This window comes from Ambystoma mexicanum, chromosome 9 (assembly GCF_040938575.1).
Source record: "Ambystoma mexicanum isolate Mex_15411 chromosome 9, UKY_AmexF1_1, whole genome shotgun sequence".
Classification (NCBI taxonomy): domain Eukaryota; kingdom Metazoa; phylum Chordata; class Amphibia; order Caudata; family Ambystomatidae; genus Ambystoma; species Ambystoma mexicanum.
In genome coordinates this window covers 321,651,511-321,676,719 of record NC_090931.1, presented here as the reverse complement: position 1 = coordinate 321,676,719, position 25,209 = coordinate 321,651,511, and the positions used below count along the sequence as shown (strand labels likewise).

The window sequence follows — 25,209 nt, the reverse complement described above, 5'->3', positions numbered from 1 at the left end:
AGTTGTTTTTTAAAATTCTACCCAGTTCCAACTTCAATGTGAAAATATATGTTTTAATTCAGGAAAGTGTTAGTAAATACCCTTTTATGTGATGAGGGGGCATCAGAGACGCCCACCTTTTTATTATCCCCTTTATCATGGCCCCATAGTAAATACTTGTATTATAAGAGGACTGCCTGCATTCTGACTTCTATCCTCTGGGTGGCGGTAAGCACACGCCAGTAAGTGTGTCCGGTTGTTGTTAATGAAGTGCACACCCAGCTTGTGGCGCTTACTATTTTCTTGCGGGTGTGTAGGGTACACACCTTCAAAAGTCCTCTATTAGGGTATTCTGGCTCCTATTTCACACACACAGAAATCTCTGGACTGAGAGCCGTATCCACAAAGCGCATCCCCTTATCCCGCCCCATCCTCAGATCTCGCGAGACCTACTATCCAGCTCGCTGCAGGTTGTGGGTGCTTGCGTAGGTCTCGCGAGATCGGCCTGGACCCATCATGGCGGAAGGTACAGTTTGTTTGCTCAGTGTATGGCAGGGGCTCGGGTTTCAGGGGTTGTGGGGAGCACGCGCGTTACTCCTGGTGCTGCCTCCTCAGGGCACTAGGAGAGGGGCAAGTGACGGAGGTCAACCAACCTGACAGCCATGCCTGGCCCCACCCTTCGTACCCCATGTAGTCTGTGTCGAGTTGTAAGCACAGATAGAATCGTCCTCGTCCATCTCCCCAGCTCTGATTTCCGTGCCTGGAACTATGCTCCTCTGCATATAGACCCATCCTGTCTTCAGCAAACTCGTACGCCACCCCTTCCGTGTAAACCTTCCACTTTGGGAGAGGATGGGAGATCATGCTTTAGGTCTGGATTCCCACGCATGCCAACGTTTTTGATGACCCAGGGGAAATGCTTGCATTTAACATTTCAGTGGAATATGGTTGGGGAAAATGTAAAAGTTAAACAAAGTTAAGGAATAAATGCATGTTATCTAAATGTTCCTTTCTAAATAGAGATCAGCCAAGAGGTGCTGGTTAGTTATAAACGTGGCTTTGCAAAGAGATGGCCGGGAAAGATACACCAGTGATATGCGCAGGCAGTTGCCCGAGTTAGGCAATCGCAAATGTCTCAACGTGTGTTCCGTTTGTCAACTGTTCTAAAGCTGAACGAATTATGATGTCGTAAGGCAGATACTGTTACTGGCCAGCACGATTGCAACTGTCTATCGCTATCCTTGCCTGTTTTCTCCTCTCCCCTTTAAGTATTAGAACGGAATTAAAACTACTAGGATGTGCATATTCTTCTGATTTCTTTTTATTCTAACACCGTGTCTGCAGCGTTGTTACTTATTTTAATTGTATTCGGTTCTGTACATTTGTAGAGTATGTTTTAATTTGTACCTTAGATTTTGTAAATGGCTTCTTGCTGTTCTACTTTAGGATGTAGAGTCCGTTTAAACAAAAATGTAAATGTTACATTTTGTGTGCTTGATTTGTTTCTGTGAAATGAGAAAAAGTGAATGGCCGTCCTAAGTTTTCCCTTGAGCATGATTCTCGTGTTGATAACTTCATCGATTGAGATAAAGATTTGACGAAAAAGAGCTAAAGACGGCTTCTTGGTGTTAGGCAGTAAAGGTGAGCTACCTTTGGAAAACTAGCAAGTAATGCATAACCGGACAGGCGACCTATAACTTTTTATCCATTACACTTTTGGAGCTCATTTTAATGGAGCCTTTACATTGGATGCAAAGGACATCTTTAAAGGCTTTTCTTTGACGAACGGAAGTCGCACGCAGCTGAGCTCATCAAGGCAGAGGAAACTATTGCCTAAAGGTCGCTTAATGGACCAGGGCTAACCACTAAACAATAATGCTCATGGGAACCAGCCCTGTCTGAAGACTTGTCCCACATTGATGATATTGCACATTTTTGGTAAACAGCTTGATATCATAAGGAATCTAGAAATAAAACATTACTGTTAAAGTTTTTAGACGCTATGATTTGGACTCTTGCCTTGGAAAAGGGCCAGATGGCTTTGTAGACACTGGACCCTGTGGCAGTGTTGAGAATAACATATTGATTTAGGTTTGTTACCTTTCGTTAGCAAAGGATAGATTCAGACAGGACCATTAAGCCAAAAGGTAACCCACATTAATATCGACCCTTAGCTGTATTTCCAACGTTTTCTTGCACTTTATTGCTGATGTTCACTTTACCAATTTTTTTTGCACTTTAGGTAGTTTTAACCTTCAGTAGGCGATAGTCTACTGTAAGGTCTTTTTTTAACATTGTAATATTTACACGAGGGATATTTTGGTTTTAGATTATGTGAAATGTTTGTTGTTCACACCTATGTAATACACTGAATGTTTTATGATGAGGCTTTTGTATGTTGTTTTTAAGATTTACTGAAGATTCAAAATTCTAAAAAAATAAAAGAAAAAAAAATTGTGTTTAATAAAATTACATGTATCTACATCTACTGTTGGAAACTGTTACTCAGTACCTAATTGGTACATGGACTGAGTAGTCTTTTTTTGCTTGAGGAGAGTTTGAAGTGACACACGGGTTCCTTGGTCTGCTAGTGTCCATTGCTTGTTGTAGGGCTGAACCACTGTGTCATTAAATTGCCCTTGTGCTCTTGTTGTATTGTTGTGGGTGAAACATGTGGCCATGTAGTTAGCAGTTTCTTCCTGTTAATTGTGGCAGTCGTCATTTTGATTTATGAATGCGATATGCACACTATGATTTGATGTTCAGTTATTACAAGTCGCTAATAATTTCACTGGAGAGTTCAGTGTCTATGCAAACTGAAATAACCCTTGCCAGTTTATGATGATGATAAACTTGATGCATTATATGTAAGCTTTAATATTTCTTTTGTGCATGGAGTGCCTGCAGTGGGGTGTTTTTTCTTGACGCTTGCACTTTGGTATATGTAGCATCCGGTTGTGTGCTACTCACCCCGTAGCTTGCTGCTTCATAGCACTTCTAACATTCTTAATTAAGTGGTGCCCTATGGTCTACCAACAACTGTTAGGTTGAATCTCTTCATGTAAATTTACATGATAGCAGTCCACTTCATGCAATATGGATTATTATTATGAATGGGTGTAAATGTAATCTGTATATCTAGGGAGGCCTAATGGTTTTCTGTGTTATAATTACAACCATTTCCAAAAAGCATTGCAAATGCTGTCTCATTTCTCTTTGTGGCAGATAGCATTTTCCGTGACACCCCCCTCTCCTATACCCCCCCACCTCCCTGGAATCTGCCTGGTTTCTGCAGGTTCAAAAATCATGTGCATTAAAGTATGGGTTTCCACACGTTAGGACACTGCCAAAAATTGCAATTCAAACAATCATCAGGTGGTGCAGCACTGGTCTGAACACCGGTGTGGCGGTGCCCAACGTTACTGAAAAGGATCAATTACATATGCTCTGACAAATTTGCGCTTCATACAATGAGTGAATCGGTTTGCTACCATAACCAAATTGTAGAAATGATAAGAACCTAGTCCCATCCATACCTGATGAAGAAGTTATTTGAAAGAAAACTTGTAGCGATCTTAAAGACAATTATAGTCTGGACCACAGTATGGTAATGTTGAGATGAGCCTGCTGGAAAGAGCCCACTCAGAAAAGAGTTGAACTAGATTTCTAGTGTAGAGTTGTAAGATATAGATTAATGCTTACCTATATTAACCGAGTTGTTAGGCTTAGGTGTGCCACATTGTTTTAACACCCTTGATAAAGACCTGTGTATAGGTCGAAACATTTGTTGGCTGTGGTTGTTTGAACACAGAAGGAATACTTACTGCAAAACTCAGTTGGAACAAGTTTCTTTTGCAGAATGTCTACACTTTGGGTATGGTAGCAAACATATTCACTCTGTGTGAAGTGCAAATTGGTCAGAGCATTAAATGTAATAAAACATGTGGTATTACATGGGTATTTGAGCAACTTCGCCTGCGTGAAAATTCAGTGCAGGCAAAGATGCTTGTGGTAATCTAACAAGGAGTGGATGCGGGAAATGGTAGATTTCTTCATGCCCCCTCCACCGTGCTGTGTGAGAAAACAACAAGCAGCACACAGATTGTAATCTACTGGTGAAGGCATGCTCTCTTCCATAAAATAATGATCAATGAAGGTATTGAAATCATCCCGATTATGGGTTGTCTTTCAAAGGTTACTTAATGCACCTCTGTACAAATTCCCCAAAGTGCATTTACTGTCTCACTCACATACTTGTTCTCGTACTGCGGAGTTAAAAGTAGCGCCTGGTAGCATTTTCTCTCAAGCTAACCATGCCGTTCTATAACACAACCAGGACCCAAATTGCTCCCACCAATTTTGATCTCTGAACTACAGCATCAAGCAGAGTGCGTCTTCCCCTAAGTGAATTAACGTGATTTGCTTGTGGTGTTTTGCCTTTTGTAACCTGCTGCTTGCAAACAAGCTATGTCAGAGCGACAAGGTGTGGAGCAAGGGGAAAGTGGGGAACCACATATGCAACTTCAGTGAAGCCAGTCACTTTAACAAGCAATGTCAAGGCTGTGTATTCCAGTTACCGATGGCATACAGATCTGTAACCTTTGTCTCGTCAGATGTTAAGGGCTACAACTGCCATCATCCCAAGCTAGCTTCGAGCATGGTGAGGGACCATAGTAGGTACAAATATCTGGATAGCCACCGTTTGCAGACCCTGGCGTACACTTTAAAAAGGTGTATTTATTTTTTGGGAGTAGAGATAGGATTTACAATGCCAACAGTTTGGGCTTTTCTGTAGGCATGGCAAAGGCGTTTGCCAGGCACACTCGTAGTGGTATTAGCTGGCCATTAATGGTTGCAGGTGCAAAATGTTGCAAGTACCTGGACATCTAATGGCAGTACCTGGCAAATCCATAATACTTCTACAAACGTCAAATCTGCTGGCTTTGCCAATGCTTGTTTTTAACATGACTTAATTGGAGGATATGCTGAGTGCTATCGAGTAGCTGAAGGCAACCTGGTTTAACTATTTTTAATACACCATTAGTAGGTTTACGACTCCAATTAAGTAATTCTCTCAGAAGGCTGCCTTGAAAAACCACTGGCAGGCACAAGTGCAAAGTTTGATGACACGGCTTGATTAAAGTAAGCTCAAAGAGCTCCCATGAGGTGGTGTTTTAGTTGGGGGCGGGGAGGAGGGGTCGGAACTGGGTGAGAATGTCCATGGGGAGTAGCATGGTCATGGGCAGTCAGTGGGTGGGCCAATAACCAAACACCTGTGTCCCTCCTTGTATGCCAATTATTCATATCTGTGCTCTAATATCAGTGTCGCAGGCGACACCTAATAACCCAAACTAAAAATGGCATGTGATGGGTCCGCCACACCACACTTTTGTCTTTAAGGCAGACTGTGTCCGTCTGTTGGCTGCACCAGAGGGCATGGCTTTAGAAGGGGAGTAGTATCAAAAATCCTGAGTCGCTTTCACACGCTTCTTATAGGTGCCGTTTTGATCACTGGTCAAAGTCAATTTCTGCAGTATGCATTCTAAGAAATTTCCTGACTAAAATATTTCAAACTAACTAGTCATTGAAAGGGCAGTTTGTCGTGAAATACATGTGTAAAAGGTCCACGAATTGTTTCCTGAACAAAATTCACAACAAAGTTGGTGAACCTTCACCCCTCGAAAGTTTTGATTTGTTTACGGTATGATCTTTGTTTTTTAAGAAACTTTTTGAGGGCACGGCTCCTGGGCAGATTCAGCTTCTGTAGACTGGTATGTATGATGGGATGGGAAGCCCTCCCTTCTGATGGGATGGGAAGCCCTCCTTTCTGGTTACATGTGTATTCATCTCGCCCCTTGTGTGTAGTTGTAGACAAAACTCCAATTCCCATCTTTGCAAGCTCAAACGGTAGTGGGGAAAGCTTTTATTCTCTACACCTTCTGCTCAAAAGTGGGAGAGAGTGTATCCACCCTCCATTTCCAGGTTTCCGGGAGAGCAGCTCTGTTGGGAATTGTGCCTCTTTGACAACATGGTTCCGGCAGGAAGCAAACTCGTGATTTAACCAGAAACGAAAGTTTAAAGTGCAGCGTCGCCAAAAATGGTGTCGAGTCATCTTCCCGATAGGAGCTGTGGCTAGAGCTGTAATCTCAAAACCTCCTTATTGGTTACTCTGGTCGGAAACACTGCCGGACACAGATTTGTAAGAAAAAACAGCAATTAACAAATGTATTTGTTCGTTCTGTTGTAATCTAGTTAGGGTTATAGTGCCTCCTTTTTGAGTTCATCTCCCCTTTTCCCGAGACTTGGCCCGTAACAATTCTCCTACAGTATTTCTATATACCCTGTTTTCACAAAGTGCAAAAGTTACGAAATGTATTGATTTTTTTAGAACCGTGTGTTTATGATGGTTTATTGCTTTCTGTGCTAATTCCTTTTATTTTCCATTCTTGAGGCAAACATCGGGAGGGCGGTTTAAATTATTAATCACACCATTAGAACATATTAGTTTTAATGTCGCCGCATAGAGAGAAGGATTAATATTTTGTGCACAATAACAATTGGCAGATTCGGTGAACTTTACTGCTGTTTATGTGCCGTATTTCAATTTGATATACATTTGTGATGTTGAATAGAAAAATAATCCATATTGCATTATTTTGAAATACGCTGTATAAGGAAACTACCCCTTTTATTTTGCGCATAGGACCGTACCATGCTGACGCCAGTATGATTCGACATATTTTTTTTATTTTGATACACACTTACACAGTCATAACGTTTCATGGCATGGTACAGCTAGATATCTGTGGGTTCAAGTTAATATGCCAGGTACAGCTTCACATGCAAGATAATGCAATCATAATAACTGGGTATGTCCCTCATTATTTGGCAGTTGTAACGTTATGTACTCATTTTAGAGGAAATGAAGTCCACAAAGCGTATTTGGATATGCAACAAGAGAGTCTGTTTTTTAGTTTGGGCTATTAGGTGGCTCTTTGCCACCTATAAGCCAAAACTATTGCATTAGAGTACAAGTAGGGAATAATGGAATATGAGGGACACAAAGCTTTAAGGTGTTTGGTTATCTGCCCACCCATTGACTGGCCATGCTAATCCCTATGCCATTTCCCCCCCCCCCCCATTTCCTGCCCCACCCCACCCAAAACACAGCCTCATAGGAACTCTTTCGGCTTGCTTTAATCAATCCTTACCATCAAACTTTGCACCGGAGGTGCCTGCTAGTGTTTTTCCAAAGCAGTCTTCTGAGAGTTGATGATTCTCTCTCTTCCGGTATTCCCAATATTTTATCTTGGCTGGAATGAGTAAGGGGTCTCAGTAATGAGGCTCTCTCAAGGTATTCTCAATGAGTATGACGGTTCTCTCTCGTCCAAGGGCCACGCATCTCAGTTTTATGACGTACTCATGGGGCTTCTCTGGCATCTTGTCAAAGCCCTTCTTTTGGACACGTACTCGGTATGTTTTCAACTATCTTCTTCATCCCAGTTTTCTTTCATAGACGCCAAGAATGTATTTGTTTGACAATAACAAATGCTGATTTGTTCTTCATGTCTTTATTCATAGGATTTTAATGACGATGGGGTAGTTATACTTTTGTTTATGGAGTTCCTCCTGAGAAATTGGAGTCCTGGTACCCAGAGAGGGAGTCTCTCCCGGTGAGGTCCCGCCTGCCTCTACCACTAGGGACAGGGTAATGCATAGCAGGCTCACCTCCCTATCCTCACATTGAAATGCTCTCCCCTGGGTAGAAGTGACGTATTCCTCGATTTGTCACAGTGTTCCAATCATTCTATTTACATTTCCACATGCTGATGACTGAAAGATGGGGATCACACAGTTATGTCGTTTATGTCGTTTTTTTATCTTCCTTTCACTGAAGAAGTATGTATCATTCAAGTAAACCCCACAGAGGCCACTACGCCTTCCCCCCTGAGCAGTGCAAATGCTTCTGTCTTCCTCAACCAGCTCCTTTGGAATTCCCCACTCTGATCGCTACACATCCCTTCCCCATACAACAAAAAATATAACGCACAACAAAAGGAGAACATATATGCATTGAAAGACAGTTAATACAACCAACTAGACTAACTCTAATCATCCCTACATTATTTTGTATAAACCACATATCCCTGTAATTTATTTGGCAGTTTCTGAACCCTCGCACTCCTTCTCATAAGTTCCTCATCTCTTCCCTGATCATATCCGTTGAGCACCACTTGTTCTTTCTCCGCCACTCCGCCTCCACTGGCATTACCACCATCATTGGCATTGCCACTATCTATGCCAAACCCTGTTGTACGATCCCATTCTCTCTTCAATCTTTTTTTCCTCCATTTTCACCAGACTATTCTATTCAGGTTCCATAACCTCTTCCCTCTAACCAAACTCTTAAAACACTCCAAAACGTTCACAGGACCAGAATATTTCAATATTCCCTTTTCTACCTTTCCTTCCCCATTTTATTTTCTCAACTCTGCCACATGAATCTTATTCCTGCCTCTTTTTATACTTCACATAAACCTCTTTTCATGGTAATCCTTGTATTCTCTGAGTTTCCAACATCTTACAGCAACAAATCCTTTGTCTATCTAATTGCCAATTTTTTATTTAACCATGCAGGCGAAAACATACTCTTGGGATCTCTACCCCTCATGAAACGGAAAAGCGAAACCCCTGTATGGAGTCACTTTAATGCTTCAAATTGACTCACTCAAAGCCCCCGGTCCATTCCATTGGCTAAAGCTAGTTGTACACACTTCCCAATCACCCTTTGCACCATGCCATTCATTTCTGGGTGATATAACGATGAGAACTTCCATCTTGTCTCAAAATTCTTTGATTTTCTTTTGCTCTAAATTCAGGTCAATTGTCACTAAGCGTAAATTCAGGATTTCCTTCTCTCCTAAAAATCGTATTAAGAAAATGCAATAATCTTCCTTGACATTACTTTATTCCAGCAAAAACCATGCTCCAGATAACTTTACCTGGTCCATCATCGAGAGAGTAAACACCCCATCGAGAGGAGGGAATCTCCATGACCTACTATACCGCCACGAGCAGCAATGGATATTCAGATTGAAAACAGACACCAAGGGTTTGAATGAACCAACATCCTGGCAAACCCTCGCAACATTATGAAGAACAAGGGGGGATTTTGATCCAGTTTGTTATTAATACTACAACCGTTATATGAACCAGCCAGTACCCCAATATCGGGACCCAAAAAAAACCACCTGAAAAAGAGGGCATTAGTGTGTTTACCCCCACCATTGGTCATTAGAGTATGTTGCCAAGGAGTTTGGTTATTCAAACTGTCCCGACGCAATGTGGGTTTATCCACCCATTCAGTCACTTTTGACAATTTCAAATGTACTTTTCTGTTGATTTGTTGATTAATCTGGTCATATTCATGTTTATATTCAAATTTGTTTTATCATCTATTTTGTCAATCTGGCAGAGCAGAGGGGCAGGGCCTTATTGCATCTCCAGTCCTGAACTCCCTCTCTAGTCTTGAAACCACCCTGACCGTGTATTACAAACACTGCTGGCTTCATAGATACTGCCAGGTGCGTGCGCGCGGACTGACACAGATGCTGTCAGATTCACGCACACAGACTGACGCTGATAATTTTTTCCATTTTTTTATATCATTTCATCTATATGTATGTTGTGTCCCATTTAAGTATATGTAATTACCCACATCTTTGGCACGACATTCAGTTAACTTTAAGACTGTTAGTTTTCCAGTTATGGTCTCAGACACACACTTGGGTCTCTGTGCATTGACGGCAACCTCAGAGTATCCTCGAGCGCGTTAGCCCATCTCTGGGCAACGCTAATTACAACCCCCATACAGCTTCGAACCCGCATAGCCACTCCCACTCCGTAACGCACAGAGCATTTGATGCAAAGGGTAAAGCGTTTCAGACTTTATCACGTGATACCGCGAGTTCGAATCGAGTGCTCCCTCTCTGCAAGTCCGTCTGTTGTCCCGGTGCCGCCATCCCACAAGAAAAAATGTATTCGTACTTCTGGATGCACACCAGGCTCCTACTACATTTCAAGATTCAGGTAAAACGAGGAAGCTCCTTCCACATTCTGAATGCCCTTATTTACTCCCAAAACAGTCACTTTACAAACAAGAGGCACAGACAACTGCGTCCATTCATTGTACTCTTTTCCATTCGGTCTCATCCAGTGTGGTGCCTGATGTAACGCTCCACCCGAATTATTTACTCGCCTGGAAATCACCCGCGAGCACAGCAAAGGGGACAACAGGTATGTCCAGCTGTGTTATTAATCAGTGACTTTTTCCTACGACTCTTAGTGACAATATCCTTAACCATAGAGTGGATATTCCTAATAACACTACGTCCATGTGTTTTCCTGTATACATTTGCAATTGGGTACAACACCCCTGTGTCTGCCACCTACCGGGTCTGGTACCCATGTACCTCAGAAACACACCCAACTAGTGATGTGTTGGTACATCTATGTTCCCTGTGAACATTACAAGTAATCTAGTATGCTATGAAAGTTATCTCATAAAAACAGGTACCTTGATTGTTAAAAACCTACTTTGGTTTACATCCAGGTACTTGGTGCAGAAGTCTGAAATATGCCTGGCAACTGCAGTGGGACTGAAGTCTTACAGTCTCACACCTAGGACCTTTCTCAAGGAGAGAAGATATACAAGCTGAGGGTAAGCCCATTACCACACTAGGTGACAAAAGCACACATGTAGCCACTGTAACACTCATCACCAAGCTGTGTCTCTTTTCCCTCTCCCTCCCCGTTCTGTATTCTAACAGACTGGTCCCACTCAACTGAAGAAGCTAAACCTAGCCACTCCTATTTCTCACTGTGTCATTTTTGGCCAGCTGTCCCAGCCCTGATGAAAGTGGTCTTTTACCACTGAAACCGGTCGGCTCATTGCAATACTGTATCTGCACAATCAAACGCAAGATGCTAGAATACAGTTTGGTCAACCTTAATGAAGACAAGGACTGATCAAGGATCACTATTGTGTACCTAATACACAGAGATATGGAGAAAAATTCTCTATATTCACATCAAACAAAAGGAGGAAAAAGAAAAATATGAAAGAAGAATAAAAAGAAACTGATGTGAGGACCCAAGGTCCTAGACGTAGTAAACACACCCACCACCCCCCAGTGAAGACTTCAACTAGGGATCAGTGGGGGCCTTTTAAGAAAAACCTGCCCTCAAAGGAAACTCATTAAAGTCAATATTGCTTCACTTTGAGGACAGCCTTTTATGACAGACAACAAAAGTATGATAAAATCTTTGTTTTTTAAGAAACCATTACAAATAAAATTGCCCAAATCCCAATGTGAGAACATTACTTTATTCACAACAGCAACCTCCGGCCAACATGAATATCTGTCCATCAAGACCAACAGAAATCTGTCCCCTTGTCCTAACCCTTCATAAGGATCTAGAACATCAATTCCTCACTCCATTCATGGTCCTTTAGGTACTAGAATGGGATTCAATGGTAATTTGTTTGTGACCAAATTCTTGTCATAGTTTGCACAAGGTTGCATGCATATTTAATATCCGCTCAATCTGTGTTTTTTTTGCCGGCCACCAATACTCCTCTCTTTTTTTCATACTTACAGCAACCCAGGATGACACTCATGTGTCAATTGGATAATCTGTAATCTCACCTTTCTAGTAGGCATTACCTTTAAATCCATCCATTTTCAACAGATAACTCTTTTTTTAACCATAAAATACAATTTTTTTCCTTTCTTCTTGTGAGTCTTTCTCTTGCCATCCTTTGTAAATCCATTCCTCCACTTTATTCAGCAATTCATCTTCCTAACAATATTCATCCCACTCATTACTTCTTAACTTTTCCCCAATACCTCACACTTGCTCCTCTAACCCTTCCACCAGCTCTTCTGTACCACACACAGCTAATGGCATCCTAGACGGGAAATACGGCACATCATTTCTCCTTCCTGTCAAATACTCCCTCACAATTGTATTCCATCAACATCAGTCCTAACCTAGCAATTCTTGGGGTTGCCTTTGACATTCCTCGCACTGTCATAACCTCTACTAATAGTTTGACCCGTCCTCGTCACTAATTCTTCTCCCCAAGCATATGCTAAAATGTTCCACTCCCCAACAACACCCTAACAATTTGCTTTCAATAACAGTTACTGCTCTTGATGCAAACATTGTTATTCTTTCTCGATCCCCATTATTCCGAGATAACTGCACCCAAGCCTTTGCAACTTGCATCAACTATAATTATGAATTTCCTTTCCGGTACAAATCCTCCTACTAAGGGGGATCCTGTTATAACATTCTTAATCTCTTTTATAGCATGTGATAGGTTCTTTTCATTAAAGCCTAGCATTGTATTTCGTGAGCTCCCTTTAAAGAATGAGTAATCTCTGCAAAACATTGTATGAATCAATTGTTATACTCCGCCAAATCCAAACAAGAGTGTAATTCCTCTTTATTACTAGGACAAGGAGCTTCCTCTTTTGCCTTCATAGTTTTCATTCTCTGGCCTGTATCCGCCCATAGACAAGGTGCGACCTGAATAACCTACATCTTGTCTGCCAAATCTGCACTTGGTATGCTCCACTGTAAATCCCTTTTCTTTCTTCCAATCGCTTCAACACCATACACAATCTTCTATTATGTTGTTTTTCTTCCTGTCCACATACTAGAATATCATCCTGGTGCACTTGCACCCCAGTCATCTCACCAAACATGTGCAACGTTATCTGTTGAAATACTGCTATACCAAATGGGGCTATAAACGTGTACTTTTTGTACTCTTAATGGAATTTGATATGCTGCTGCTAGATCAATAGTGGCATATGTATCGGCATTACCTATCAAATTTAACATTTCAGATATTACTGGCAAAGGATACTTTCCCACCACAATCGCCTTATTCATATCTCTCAGGTCCATGCACATTTTTACCTTCATGATTCCTAGTTACAATTATTGGAAATATCCATGCATCTACATCTTTTACTCTCTTTCTTAAGTCTCTCCAGTTCCACCTTAACATCTTCTCTTTTTTTTTTAACATCTCTTTATTGAGTTTATAACATGAACATAGGAAAAAAAAGAGAACAATTCCCCTAACCTTCCTCCCCTCCTACACTCCCCCACGGCGATTTTCCCCTTCTTTCCAGGGCCGCTCTCTCTTGGGCGAGTTCATTGAGCTTACTGCAGGTCTAGGATCTTGAGGTGTTGGGGGCACCAGATTACCCTATAATCGTTTTAGGAAGGCCAGCATCTCTCCCCAATCCCAAGCAAATTTCGATAACTCCCCGTTCATAGCATAGGTCGCCCACTCCAGAGCGACTGTCCCACAGCCTCCGCAGCCAGTAACACTCCTCCATCTCTGACCAATTAGTGTCATAGCTGCAAGTGTCAATATCACTCTTGCTCTTTCTCTACTGCGAGGTTCTCCTGCTGTCCCGCCAACCTGCAGACCCAGTAGGACCTGTTCCGGAGATCTACTCCCTCCTTCCCCAAATGCCTGGTCTTGCCCCCTCTGCACTTCCTCCCAGAATGGAACGATTTTCGGACACCTCCACCAGATATGCTCGGCTGTACCCTCGTGCCCACACCCTCTCCAAAACTCCCCTTAACGCTATGGGTGTATCAGCAGTGATCCCCCAACATGTAGATTGGGACAACATGTTGCTCGCTGCACCCCAAATTGTCGCTCGCCAGTTGCTTTGAGCTGTGGTGTGGAGGCCTAGGAGGTGCTGAAGGGATGAGACCTCCTTAGTAATATAGGCAGGACGCAGTCCTTGACTGTGCGCAAATGTTGCCTCATGAGCCTGCTGTGGTTACAGCAGGCTTATTTTAATGCATGCAAGATTTGTGTTGCCACCATGCAAATTATTTTTCGGAAACGGTCCTTCTAGTAGTGTCATTGTCTTCAGATACTTTTCCTAGCTGACAAATGTATTCAGTAAAATAATTGAACTGTGTTTGTGACCTGGAGAAAATTGTCATATTCTGTGTTCCTTTATCCAGCTAGTAGGAGCATAATGGACAAATAAGTAGCGGTGCATATAAAACTTTCGTTTTTAAAATAATTTGCATGCACTGCTTTTTGTACAAGTGAGGTTTGTGTTTGATGCCACCATGCATCATATTTATCGGCAATATTTAATTTTAGTGTCACCTATATTATTGCACAATGTGCCAGTGGAAACATTGTTGTTTGATACTTGTCCATCTGGCACATGGCTAATGTGCATATATAAGGTAAATGCATGCCACATTTTTCATAATTTGGAGGACAACAAATTTAAAATGTAACTTGTGTATATTGGTGCATGCCACTACAAACCTGCTTTGTTTGGCACACCGCTGCCACCAAGAGGCCAGCCATGCACAGTGAAACTTTGTTTGACATTTACTGCAAACAAAGTAAATGTTGCATAAAAGTTTCAAACATCTCTTGTAAATGCTACTGGCCCGTCACAAAATTTACCATTCGAGTGGGCAAAAAAACTTTGCGAGCCACAACTGAGAGTCTGTAAAATGTAAGAGGTTAGCTGCATGAATGGACTCATATAAATAGATGATATGATAAAAATGCTCTGAAAACAGTTTGGACAGGTGTCTCCTGCAGGTGCTAATACATAATGCAATCATCGTCCTAAAGCAAAACGAGCTCTGGAGGCCAACTACACTGTTTTGGTATTGCAATAGATCTGTAGATGTACAGATTGGAGGGAACTATTGATTGCTACTTTGTGTAAGCATCTGGTTTGCTTTGTGTATTCATTATGTAAGCAAAAAGAAGGAGACTAAGCAGAGTGGATTGCGTAGCAGGCAGAGAACTGGGCAAACTAAATGGAATATTGTAGTTTGTGGTCATCGCAATTTCAGGGTACCTGGTATAAAGCAACTGAGCAATAATATAGAATGTCAAGGAGTATGGGTTAAGCACCAGTTGCAAAATGTATGCAACCTGCAGGTTACAGAACTAGGTTTTCCATCAAAAACATTTGATCATGTACATTTTCAAAGTGTTCGCTTGTTAATCTAATGCATCTTCCCCAACAAAATGAAATCTAGTTGACACAATTAAATTTAGATACACTAACCTAAACTTTGGAGATGATGCAGTATTTTACAGTATCAATAATCTAATCATGCATTATGTAACAACCTACATTTTAGGAATGGAATTGCATGAGTGTCTTTCAAAAAAAAATATATGAAGTTGAGACACATTGGTCTTTACCCCACATCTTCTAGAAAACAGGACCAGCAGTACTGTTAGTAGTATAACAAGACTTTAGTAATGCATGCATCTTATGTTCCATATATTATTGGGCCCGTAGGCAATGTCCAAAAGCCTAATATTCTGTGGGCATAGATACATTTGATAGTCGTCCTTCAAATAGTCCAGCAATATGCCCCAGTCCGACCTAAACTTACTACCATCCCTTTTGTAAGTCACCCATTGCATGGCTAATATTTCCTCAAGTTTGTAAGTTTGTATAGCCACTCATGGTAAATTGGTGCCGCCTCCTTCTTCTAGTTTGTCCGTTCACAAGTTGGGCCGTCAGCATCAGAATGACTAATGCTTTTTTATGTGAGTTCAAGTTTTTTTGACCAAGGCTCAGTAAACATTTGCCCAAAACTTCCTGTATGTTCCTATTAACCTGGCTCAGAATGGCTGTAGAGCTGGACACGACCACCATACATGAAGCCTACCCCCTGCGCCCCTTTTCTTGCAATTACACCAACAAACCAATGGTGTCCCTTTTGAAAATCATATTAAGTCTCTCCGGGGTGTAGTGCCATTGAGTACGAGTTTTGAACCACAGTTCCCTTAGGTGGATAGACCGTGTCAGTTTCGACATATTAACCCAGAGTGATTCCCATTCCTCCGCTGCTATTGGATGATCTAAAGTACCTTCCCATTTGGTCATGTATAGCCACTTCTCTCGGGCCCCCCCACCCTCACTAAACAAAGTGCAAAATGATGAGATCAAGTGAGTATCCCCCGTGTGTGATGTAATATTTTTCAAATGCTGTATGCTGTGTACCCACTTGAGCTTTATTTGGGGGGCACTGGGCCCAATGTCAAAGCTGATAATAGCTAAGTCGGCCTTTTTCCGAGAGATTAAAGAATTGTTTGCATTGTTCAAGTTTTAATTTCTTGGCCTAGTGTTAGATCTTTAAGCCTTGTACAGATCCCCCTCCTTCCATTTTACAAAAGCTTTAGTCTTGATCCGTGAGGTAAATTGAGGGTTCCCAAATATTGGTGTAAAAGGCCCCGGGATCGTTACGTATTTTTGTTTCACCAGTTCATCCCATAGATCACTTACCAGTACCGTTATTCGTGATGCCTTCATGCTCAGAGGGCGTTTGGCTCTAGGTAACCAGAGAATCTCGGCTAATGGAGCACCCACCACAGGCCTGTCCATGGCGACCCAATATTTGCTATCATCTCTTGCCAACCGCTGTTTCAATCCTCAACTGTGCCGTCCAGTAATGGGTTCTAAAATCCGGGAAGGCCATCCCTCCTCTATTCTTCGATGATCTCAAAGTCTGCAAGGCTCTCAATGTCTTTTATTCTGCTAAACAAAGGCGGATAAGATACGGTTGATTGATTTTAAAAAAAGTCTTAGGCATTGTGACTGTTAACGTCTGAAAATAATAAAGGAACCGTGGTAAAGTCTCCATTTTTATTGCGGCCATACCCCCCATTATATAAGTCCCTTTCGATACTATTGCTTTTTGAGAATCGCCCGGGTCGGATATGACTGGTAGCATGTCATCGGCAAATGACCTTATTTTGTGTTCTGTTTCTCCAAATTGGATCCCCTTAGCACTCAACGCCTCCCATATATTTTGTAGAAAGGGTTCTAGCTATAATACATAAAGCAGTGGGGACAGGGGGCATCCCTGTCTGGTACCACTCTCTAAGCATATCAGGCATGATAATTGCCCATTAATTGATAGCCGCAAGGTTGAGGTTTGATTGTTTGCCTGTATCCTCTGCAAGAAACGCTAGCCAAACCCCATTTTATGCATTGTTTGAAAGAAAAAAGGCCATTCCACCCTATCGAATGCTTTTTCAGCGTCTAAAGCAAGGAGTATTGCAGGGATACCCCTTTGCTCCACTTTCTCCATTAGGTGGCATACCTTTCTTACATTTTCGAGGTCTGGCGGTTCTTTATAAACCCAGCTTGATCGGCCCTTATTAATATATGAAGTCTGTCCTCCATTCGTGTGGCTAGTATCTTGGTGTAACTTTTTGCGTCAATATTAATTTGCGTTATTGGCATATACGACCCACACCGTTCCAGGTCTTTGCTCGGTTTCGTGAGTACTACCAGTTAAGCTTCGTCCATTGACGCTGTTACATGCCCGCTTTTTGCGGGTGAATTATAAAAGCTGAACAAAAGGAGTGGCCCTAGGATTTGAACCAGCCTTGCTGAGCTCTAGTTTTGTATAGTAAGATTCTGATCAATGTTGTTTGCAAGGTCACAGGTTTATGTTGAGGTGAAGCCCACACCTCATTAGATCACGTACTACAGGGGGGATAAGAGGTTGCTCCTGGATACCTTGCATTTGTTATGTTTTTTTTGTTCTTTTTGTTAAAGAAATTGATTTTCCACACAGTTTCCTTTTTGATAGTGCAAACGTTTATTTCTGTCTCATAGAGTTGTTTGTGTGAGGTCAGCCGACACGTGTTTCAACCCGTAGGTCCTTTACAAGGCTTGTTCAAATTGTCCGGGTCCCCTTGAGAGGGTTCTATTTCACTTCCCTTTTTAATGTGGAATTTTACAAATAAGTACCTCCCAAATCACCAGTTCAGGATTATTCCTAAATGCGATCAGAACCCCCACTTTGTTCTCAGCCATATTTTCCTGTAAAATCTGCGGGTACCCTTGCAGTCTAATTTGTGTTTCATCTTTTCTAAACATATGGGTTTCTTGAAGGGCGAGAAAGTTTGGTTTCTCACGTCTCAAGGAAGATCCTTGTCTGCTACATTTTCAGGAGAGTGTAGCCCCCGAATGTTGTACGTAATTATTTTGAAGCTCATGATAAAAGCCTGATTTCACCCTCACCCCTCCAACCCCCTTGGTATTCCTTTGGGCCTCGATCACCTGTCCCTTTAAGAGTTAACCTAAATATATTCGGGCTGTGGTTAAATTGAAGTCAAACGCATGTATTACACTTATTGGATCCTTCAAGACACGGTTTTGATTGTCTTCTACCCCAAGTCGTTCTCTCAATTATTTTTATTTTTTTATTAAATGATTTAGTTTGTTACCTTTTCATTATCGTCTCCAGTTTCATCAGGTTATATCACACAGAGGTTAAAAAGAAGGCAACTAAAGACAAAAAAAAGAAACTAAACCACAAAATGTGAAGTCAGTGTATATCAGATACTGGTACACTCCAGTCAAGTCTTTCTTACAATTTCTCTCCAGAATTGTACTGCTCTAAATCTGAGACTCTTATGTCTACCCAACATTAGGATTGCCCAGCTCTCTTCGCTACATAATGCAGTAGCTTCCGGGGGAAGTGTAGCGTAGTAAATTCTTCTTTCATTATCAAGGACTGTGCACTCCATGATGATATGGTAAAGAGTTTCAGGTTGGGATTCGGCCCTGCAGAAGTGAGATATTCGATCTGGCCAGTATTTGTTTAGTTTGTGATAGAACCTCTTTGTGGGTAGTAAGTTAGGTAAATATACAATACAATAAGTTAAGGCGCCTACGAAGAAACATATCCCGGGTCTGTTGGCACGGAAGGAGGTTCAAATAGTTAGGTACTTGATTTATTGCTCTGCAGTCATATAGACAGTTAATCGACAGTTGGTATTAAGATTTCGCAGCCATGGTCTTGATCCAGTCATTGCACTTTATACACTTTTTCACTTGGATGGGTCGTTGATGCAGCATTTCCTCTGTGGCATCTATAATGCCCATCATCTTTATGAAAGCTTCTTTGCATACATTAAGAATTGCACCATGTGATAATTTTGGACGAGATCGTAGTAGATTGATCGGCGGCAAGTTGTCTTCCATTAGAATTTTTCCAAATAGATCTAGGGATTTCCATGTTACAATCGAGTGCCTGGACTGCAGCGCTAATTCAAAAAGTATTCGTTAGACTGGGAAAGACTTACATGGACAGAGCATTTTCCTCCAGAAACTGCTTTCCAGGATGTCCCAGATCTGCCACGAAAGAATTAATATTGTTTCACTTCCATAGGTAAGTATCGCTGCTACCTTCTGTCAGTAAAAAGCAATAAGTGGCTTTAATGAGAACCTCCTATATTTTTTATTGAGTATCATACCTTGTCGGACTAAGGATTCAGTTTTGGCACGCAGGTCGATCCATTCTTTTTCGCAGATACTCGCAAATTTCGTAGTTTTAACATGCTCTAGTTAAGATATTTTGTCAGATCTCTCTTCTTTTTCTCTGGTTGACATGCAAGGGTCAGAGATTGGGATTTTGACGTGTTGATGGTTATTTGTTTCTGTGTAGGTCGTTGGAGCATTAATGCGCCTTTGCAAACCCACTTGTGTTCTGTCCAGCAAAACGAGGTCACCCGCGTACAATATCCATGATACAGGGATCCCGGTTCGAACTGGTGAGTTAGCAGTTATTGGATGTTGCACGGTTTCCAGGTCCCAAATGTATAGGCTGAGTAGGGTGGCTGCAAGCGGACACCCCTGCTTCAGACCATTCCATGTTGGTATTTCCTCGAGACTGCCCCATTTGTGATAGCCTTACTCTTATGGTGGTATTATAATTTATTTGGATTTGTAGAGCGTGCAACAGCCCAGGGGCATCGCTTTGATCGCTTCCAATAACTCTGTCGGGCAATTCCACGCGCTTAATTTCAGCCATAGTTTCTGGCGGTTCACACTATCGAATGCAAGTTGGAAGTCTATGAACACTGCAAGGATCTGTATTCTTGTTCTTATTGCTTTGAGTTTTAGGATTTGAGAATCATCAAATTGATATTAGTGCCAACACCTTTTATGAATCCTGTCTGTCTTGCGTCTCGCATGTTTTCTGCAATCGCCCATTCTGTCAGACGTTGCAGAAAAATGGGGCGAATATTTTGCCTTTTTTGAAGAACGGGATCAGAATTGCCGCTTTCCAGGTGGTCAGGATTTGTTTGCGTTCCATCATGAGTCTGAACATCTGTTTGCAGAGTTTGGACCAGGCTTGCAGGTTTGTTTTCAAGATTGCATTGTTGAGTCCGTCTGGGCCTGGCACACGCAATGAGTTGAGTTGTTTTAATGTGTGTTAAGATTTCTTCATATGATCATTCTATCTCCAATTTCTTTTTGGTTTGGTGTTCGAGATGTATAGGAAGCTCCTTTGTGTTAGCGAAGAGCTGGGTAAAGTAAGCTATCCATATGGCTTCTGGCATGTCTGAGATTAGTAGATCTGTGTTCTGGTCTTGTCCAGTCCATTAAAAAGTTTCCATAGATCTCGGGTATTGCATTGATTAGGGCACAGAGCATGCATTTGGCATCATTTTGTGCACGTATTGCACGTGTATCACGTTGCCAATTCTTATAATTTTGCTTAAAGGTTTCCAAATATGCCTCCTACGATCCTCAATGTTGTAGTGCTGGACCGATTTTATCTGTTCTCAGAGTTTCTTCTTGATAGCCGTTTCTTTATTATAGACATGATTTTGTTAGTCGCTGTGTCCTCGGTTTGCAGTTTGTGCATCCGAATGGTCGGAGAAGCCACTTGTATTCAAGTTTTTCGCCGTCCCTCATTTGTACTTTGAGGAAAGTTTCTGTTAGCTCCTGTATTTGGTCGTTTGTAATGCAAAGCCTATTTTTCCCATAGTTCAACTCAAGTCTTGGGAGCCTCTGAGTGACCAATCTATGTTGGTTGTCTTTCCATGTCATTGTTAGTTCATGATGATCACTGGTTAAGGTTCGAGCAATCTTCATCTGGTTGATGTTGGGCCATAGGGATTATAATACAAAAATGTAATCTAGTTAGGCCTCAGATTGTCCTTTTTTCCAGGTAGATGCAGGCTGGATACCCCAGATGGCCAATTATTATTATTATTATTAACCCAATAGCTCTTTGTGTTGACTCCATCATCCCATATTTGGGCTTTCAACAGCAGTTTATTTTGCCCTATCATCGTTCATTTGTTAGTGAACAGGTGCATATTCAAGTCTCCACAAAGGATGATTTCAGATTTTCATGTTGTCTCCATAATTCATCAATGCTTGAAAAAACGGTTTCGATGAAGATGTTATGGTTGATTGCTGCAGGATTCCAGTATAGGTTAAAGAGTCCCAATATCTTCCCACTGGACTTTTTGCTGTTCTTAGGTAGAGAAGTATGATCGCTGCATGCTGATTCTATTACAGTTATTGGGATTATGTACCTCGATAAGGCCGAGGTTAACTGCAGATTTAATTAGGCTGAGCAATCCAGAGGATGGCTGTCTTTTTGCTCTTGTTATGGCTGAATTCATGTTATGTAGCCATCACAAATAGGCTGTTTGCTGACCCAAGTTTCTTGGAGGCATATTATGTCAAACTTTCATATCTTGATTTTCTTCCTCAAACAAGTGCACTGATCCCTGCGTGTTCCATGAACACAGTTTCCATGGCACATTCAGTGGTGAGTCAGTTATGTATGCGTTTTTTTTGACGGTCTGGTTGTTTTTTTTCCAGCGCAGATGCGTTTTTCTGATTCTTCTGGCCTCTTTGACATCTCAATTTCTCTTGGTTGTGCGGCAACAGCGGAGTCAAATTTTATTCTCATGTACATGCTATGCTGTCAATGTCCCTCTCCTTTGATGTTCGTCTTTTCTCAGGCTTCTTCGCCAACGTCCTCTGATTTTTTTGTCTGGTCGCATCAGGTTCTGTCGGGGACCTTTGTAATATATTTTTTTTTTAAAAGACGTTGGAGGTAGTTGGCTCATATCACACATTATACAGTCAGTATACATTAAATCAATGCTGTAGATAGTACAAATTTCATTTATTAATATTCAATAGTTTTAGAATTTTAGAAAAATGCATTGCAAATTTTTATAAAAGTTTTTTGATGGGACAATCCCATACAGTTCACATAGTAAAACAATTACACACTGTCTAAAAACAGACAATTTAGTTTGTGACACATAGATTATAAAACGAGCTGATAGCAAATATCTAGCAGGCTGAACGTAGATTTTATGATCTTTGCAGGAGCCTTATGCTACCTTACCCTGATCTATTGTGCCCTATTAGGAGGTAGTTATTTTCTACTAACTAGAAGATGTTAAACTAGTTGGGGAAGACTCCACATGTTTCAGTTCTCTGATTGTTCTCAGAGCTTTCTTCAGGAGTAGTGTCACTGTATCTAAATAGTTACAGTAAAAAACAGTAAACAAGCAGAAATCAAAATCAAACAGGACGTGTTCTAAATACATATAACATTTGTTGATAGTTCCTGTTGAAAGTGTAAAATGACACACTTGGATGGTTTATCTGTAGCTGTAGAAGTGGGCCAAGAAAAACAAAAAGAAGGTAAGCTATAAATGCTAAAAGGACTTCTAGAATAATTTGATTTTGTAAGGCAATTCTAGGTTGATTAGTTACCTAGTCTTGTCAAAACAAGTAGTCGTTGAAGAGGAGTGGTCCTGAATATAGCAGGGGTTAATCCTCTTGGTCTTTAGTGGACTCCTAGTAGAGTTTCAAAAAGGGGTCCTTTGTAAGCCTCATGTTTCTTGTCATATTGGTTGTAAGGTCGTACCCCAATGATAGGAAGGCAGACTTAAATTCTAATATGATCGTTGCAGTCCTTTGTGACTTTAGATGTATTGCTACCCAATCAGTTCTTCCTTCATGTATAAATTCAAGTACCTTGATGTCAGTCTTAACGAATTGTAAGTTGGGTATCGCATGCAAAAGTCGGAGTACATTAGTTCTGTTTAGGATCAGGCCATCCTCCCTATTCACCAGACTCTTGATAACTATGACACTAGCAGAGGATTTTGGTCGAGGGTCCTCCAAAAATAGGTAATATTTGCAATTCTTCGTCTCTCTCTCGATGCCTTCAAGAGTTAAGTTGCTGTTCTTGGGCTTTGATCGTTTAACAGCGTTTTTGTGATAAAGTGAGGAAACGCTGGGCCTGCAAGACTGCAAGTATGTCATGTTGCTCTATTTTAGCCGTAGATGGCGTAGTGTCCCCAACAGAATTTTCCAGCTCTGTGTCCGAAATATCTTCATGTTAAATCTGTGTCAATCCTAGAAGAATGCTGTCTGCTCTGTTCTTCATCTGATTCATAGTATATCTCCTCATCTATGACAATGATGCCATCTTTTAGGGGTTCCATGTAATAATGTCACCCCATAAATATCGCCATGCAAAAATATCGCAGAAAAATGGCCGTTTTTTGTGGCGACATTATTGCAATAATATCGCCACAACATTTTTGCAGCGATATTATTTACGGCGACCATATATATGGCGATATTACCTGATACCCTTTTAGGGTAATCGGACCCTCCTCTTCTTCCGATATATAAAGTCCCTGTTCCTCCTTGGATAGGCTGGATTTTACTTCCACCTATTTTATATCGAGTTTGAGTGTCATTGTTTGCTCATCCTTTTTGTTCACATTTTTGGTTGCATGTTTCATAGTGTCAACAGGTGTATTTAGATTTCTTAGGAAAGTACGAGATCCCTTCATACCAGATTTCCACCTTGGTGGTTTGTTTTTTTCCTTTGGATTTGGTTTTTCTAAGTTGATGCAAGATTTAGTTTCTTCTTTTTTTGAGAAGCTTCAAATATAGAGAATGTTGCATGGTTCTCATTCATTGTAGTCTCTTCTTGTTGACGAGACGTCTTTGTTTTGTTTATTTCCCAGATCCGCTGTTGTCACCAGTTTTGCAATTTCTTTTGGTACCGTTGGTGGCAAGAGTTTGTTCTGTTTGTTCGGGTTCGTCATTCTTTGTTTTCTCATTCTTGAGTTCTCTCTCTTGCATTGATGAAGGTTTTTCAGATCCTACTCCAGGCGTTTTAGTTGATTTTTGTATTTTGTCTTGACTTTTTAGGCACTTCCAGATCTATAACTTCATGGGCAGTGGAGTGTTCCAGATTTCTTTTATCGGTTTTCTTATGTAGTATTTCCATGAATTAATTTGCTATCATCTCCATGTGCTCCTTGTTCATCTCTCGTCTTTGGTTGTTTTCGCGGCAGTGTTTTAATCGTATTCATCAGGACAGATGACCTATTGGCTTTATGATTGTCGTCTGATCTTGCAATATCAAATACGCGTGGTTGCCATTGTGCTGATATCTCTGCTTCTGTATCCAGTCTTAATTGAATTTTGTTTTCGAAAGCTTCCATATGAATTGTTTTTGTATTGATGAGCGCTAATAGTGTTGCTTGATTTCTCTAATTGCATCGCTGTAGGACTCGTACAACTTGAGGAAAGGGCCAGCATAGAGATCTTGGCCATCTTCTTTCTCGCTCTTTGGAAATTCTTTGAGGTTCAATCCATTGTGTTCAGTATCAGAACCGATTAGTGGTATGGTGGGGTTCAATGGTTCAGCAATTGGTTGTCTTGAAAGCATTCCTTTTATAGGTCATGACATAGGTTAAGCTGAGGTGAGAAACTCACGCTGGCACAGAGCCAATGTCATTTCCACATTATCAGAACAAATCTGTGTCGGTAGAGTTAGTACGAACACTGCATTTCCCTTCTCATGGTTGGACATGAGGGATTCAATTTCTGTTATGCCAAGGGATAGCTGTGCCGCGCATTGGTTCTCCGGTTGTTGGGCAGTGGTCACATTTCTGGTCTCACTATTCAGTGAGTTGAGCATCTGTTGCCATATCAGTTTTGCTCTTGCAGCTCTGTTCCTTAATGAGGTCAGTGGAGTAGTTAAATTCTCTGCCTGCTTCATTTCCATTTCAGTGGTTTCTGCTTTTGTAGTACAATCTTCAGTAGTTAGGTCTCCACAGATGATCTCACCATGGCCCTTTGTTTCATGTCTATATTCTATGTGGGATGAATCTGTTTGCAGTAAAGTTTAGTTGCTAGGCCTTCCGGGGGGAATCGGCCAACATCGCCCCGGTGAGCAGACTTGTGTGGCGTAGAGAGGTGAGATCCACTACCCCCATAAGCTGTCCACCCGCTCCTCTCCACTTGCAACGGAGCCCGAGCGGGTGGAGAC

General features: G+C 41.4%; 1 protein-coding gene across 2 annotated transcripts in view; it reads left to right on the top strand.

Annotated features, from left to right (window-relative positions):
• The first annotated feature begins 430 nt into the window (after positions 1-430).
• The window catches only part of ANKFY1 (ankyrin repeat and FYVE domain containing 1), a 912,707-nt gene continuing 887,928 nt past the window's right edge, over positions 431-25,209 (top strand). Inside the window, exon 1 of one of the 2 annotated variants that reach the window (XM_069614723.1) lies at positions 431-505. In XM_069614723.1, coding sequence (XP_069470824.1) covers positions 496-505 — 10 coding nt within the window. In that variant the 5' untranslated portion in view covers positions 431-495. Of the gene's footprint in view, positions 506-816; positions 851-25,209 lie in introns of those variants that run through there. The other variant, XM_069614722.1, reaches the window with a different exon arrangement.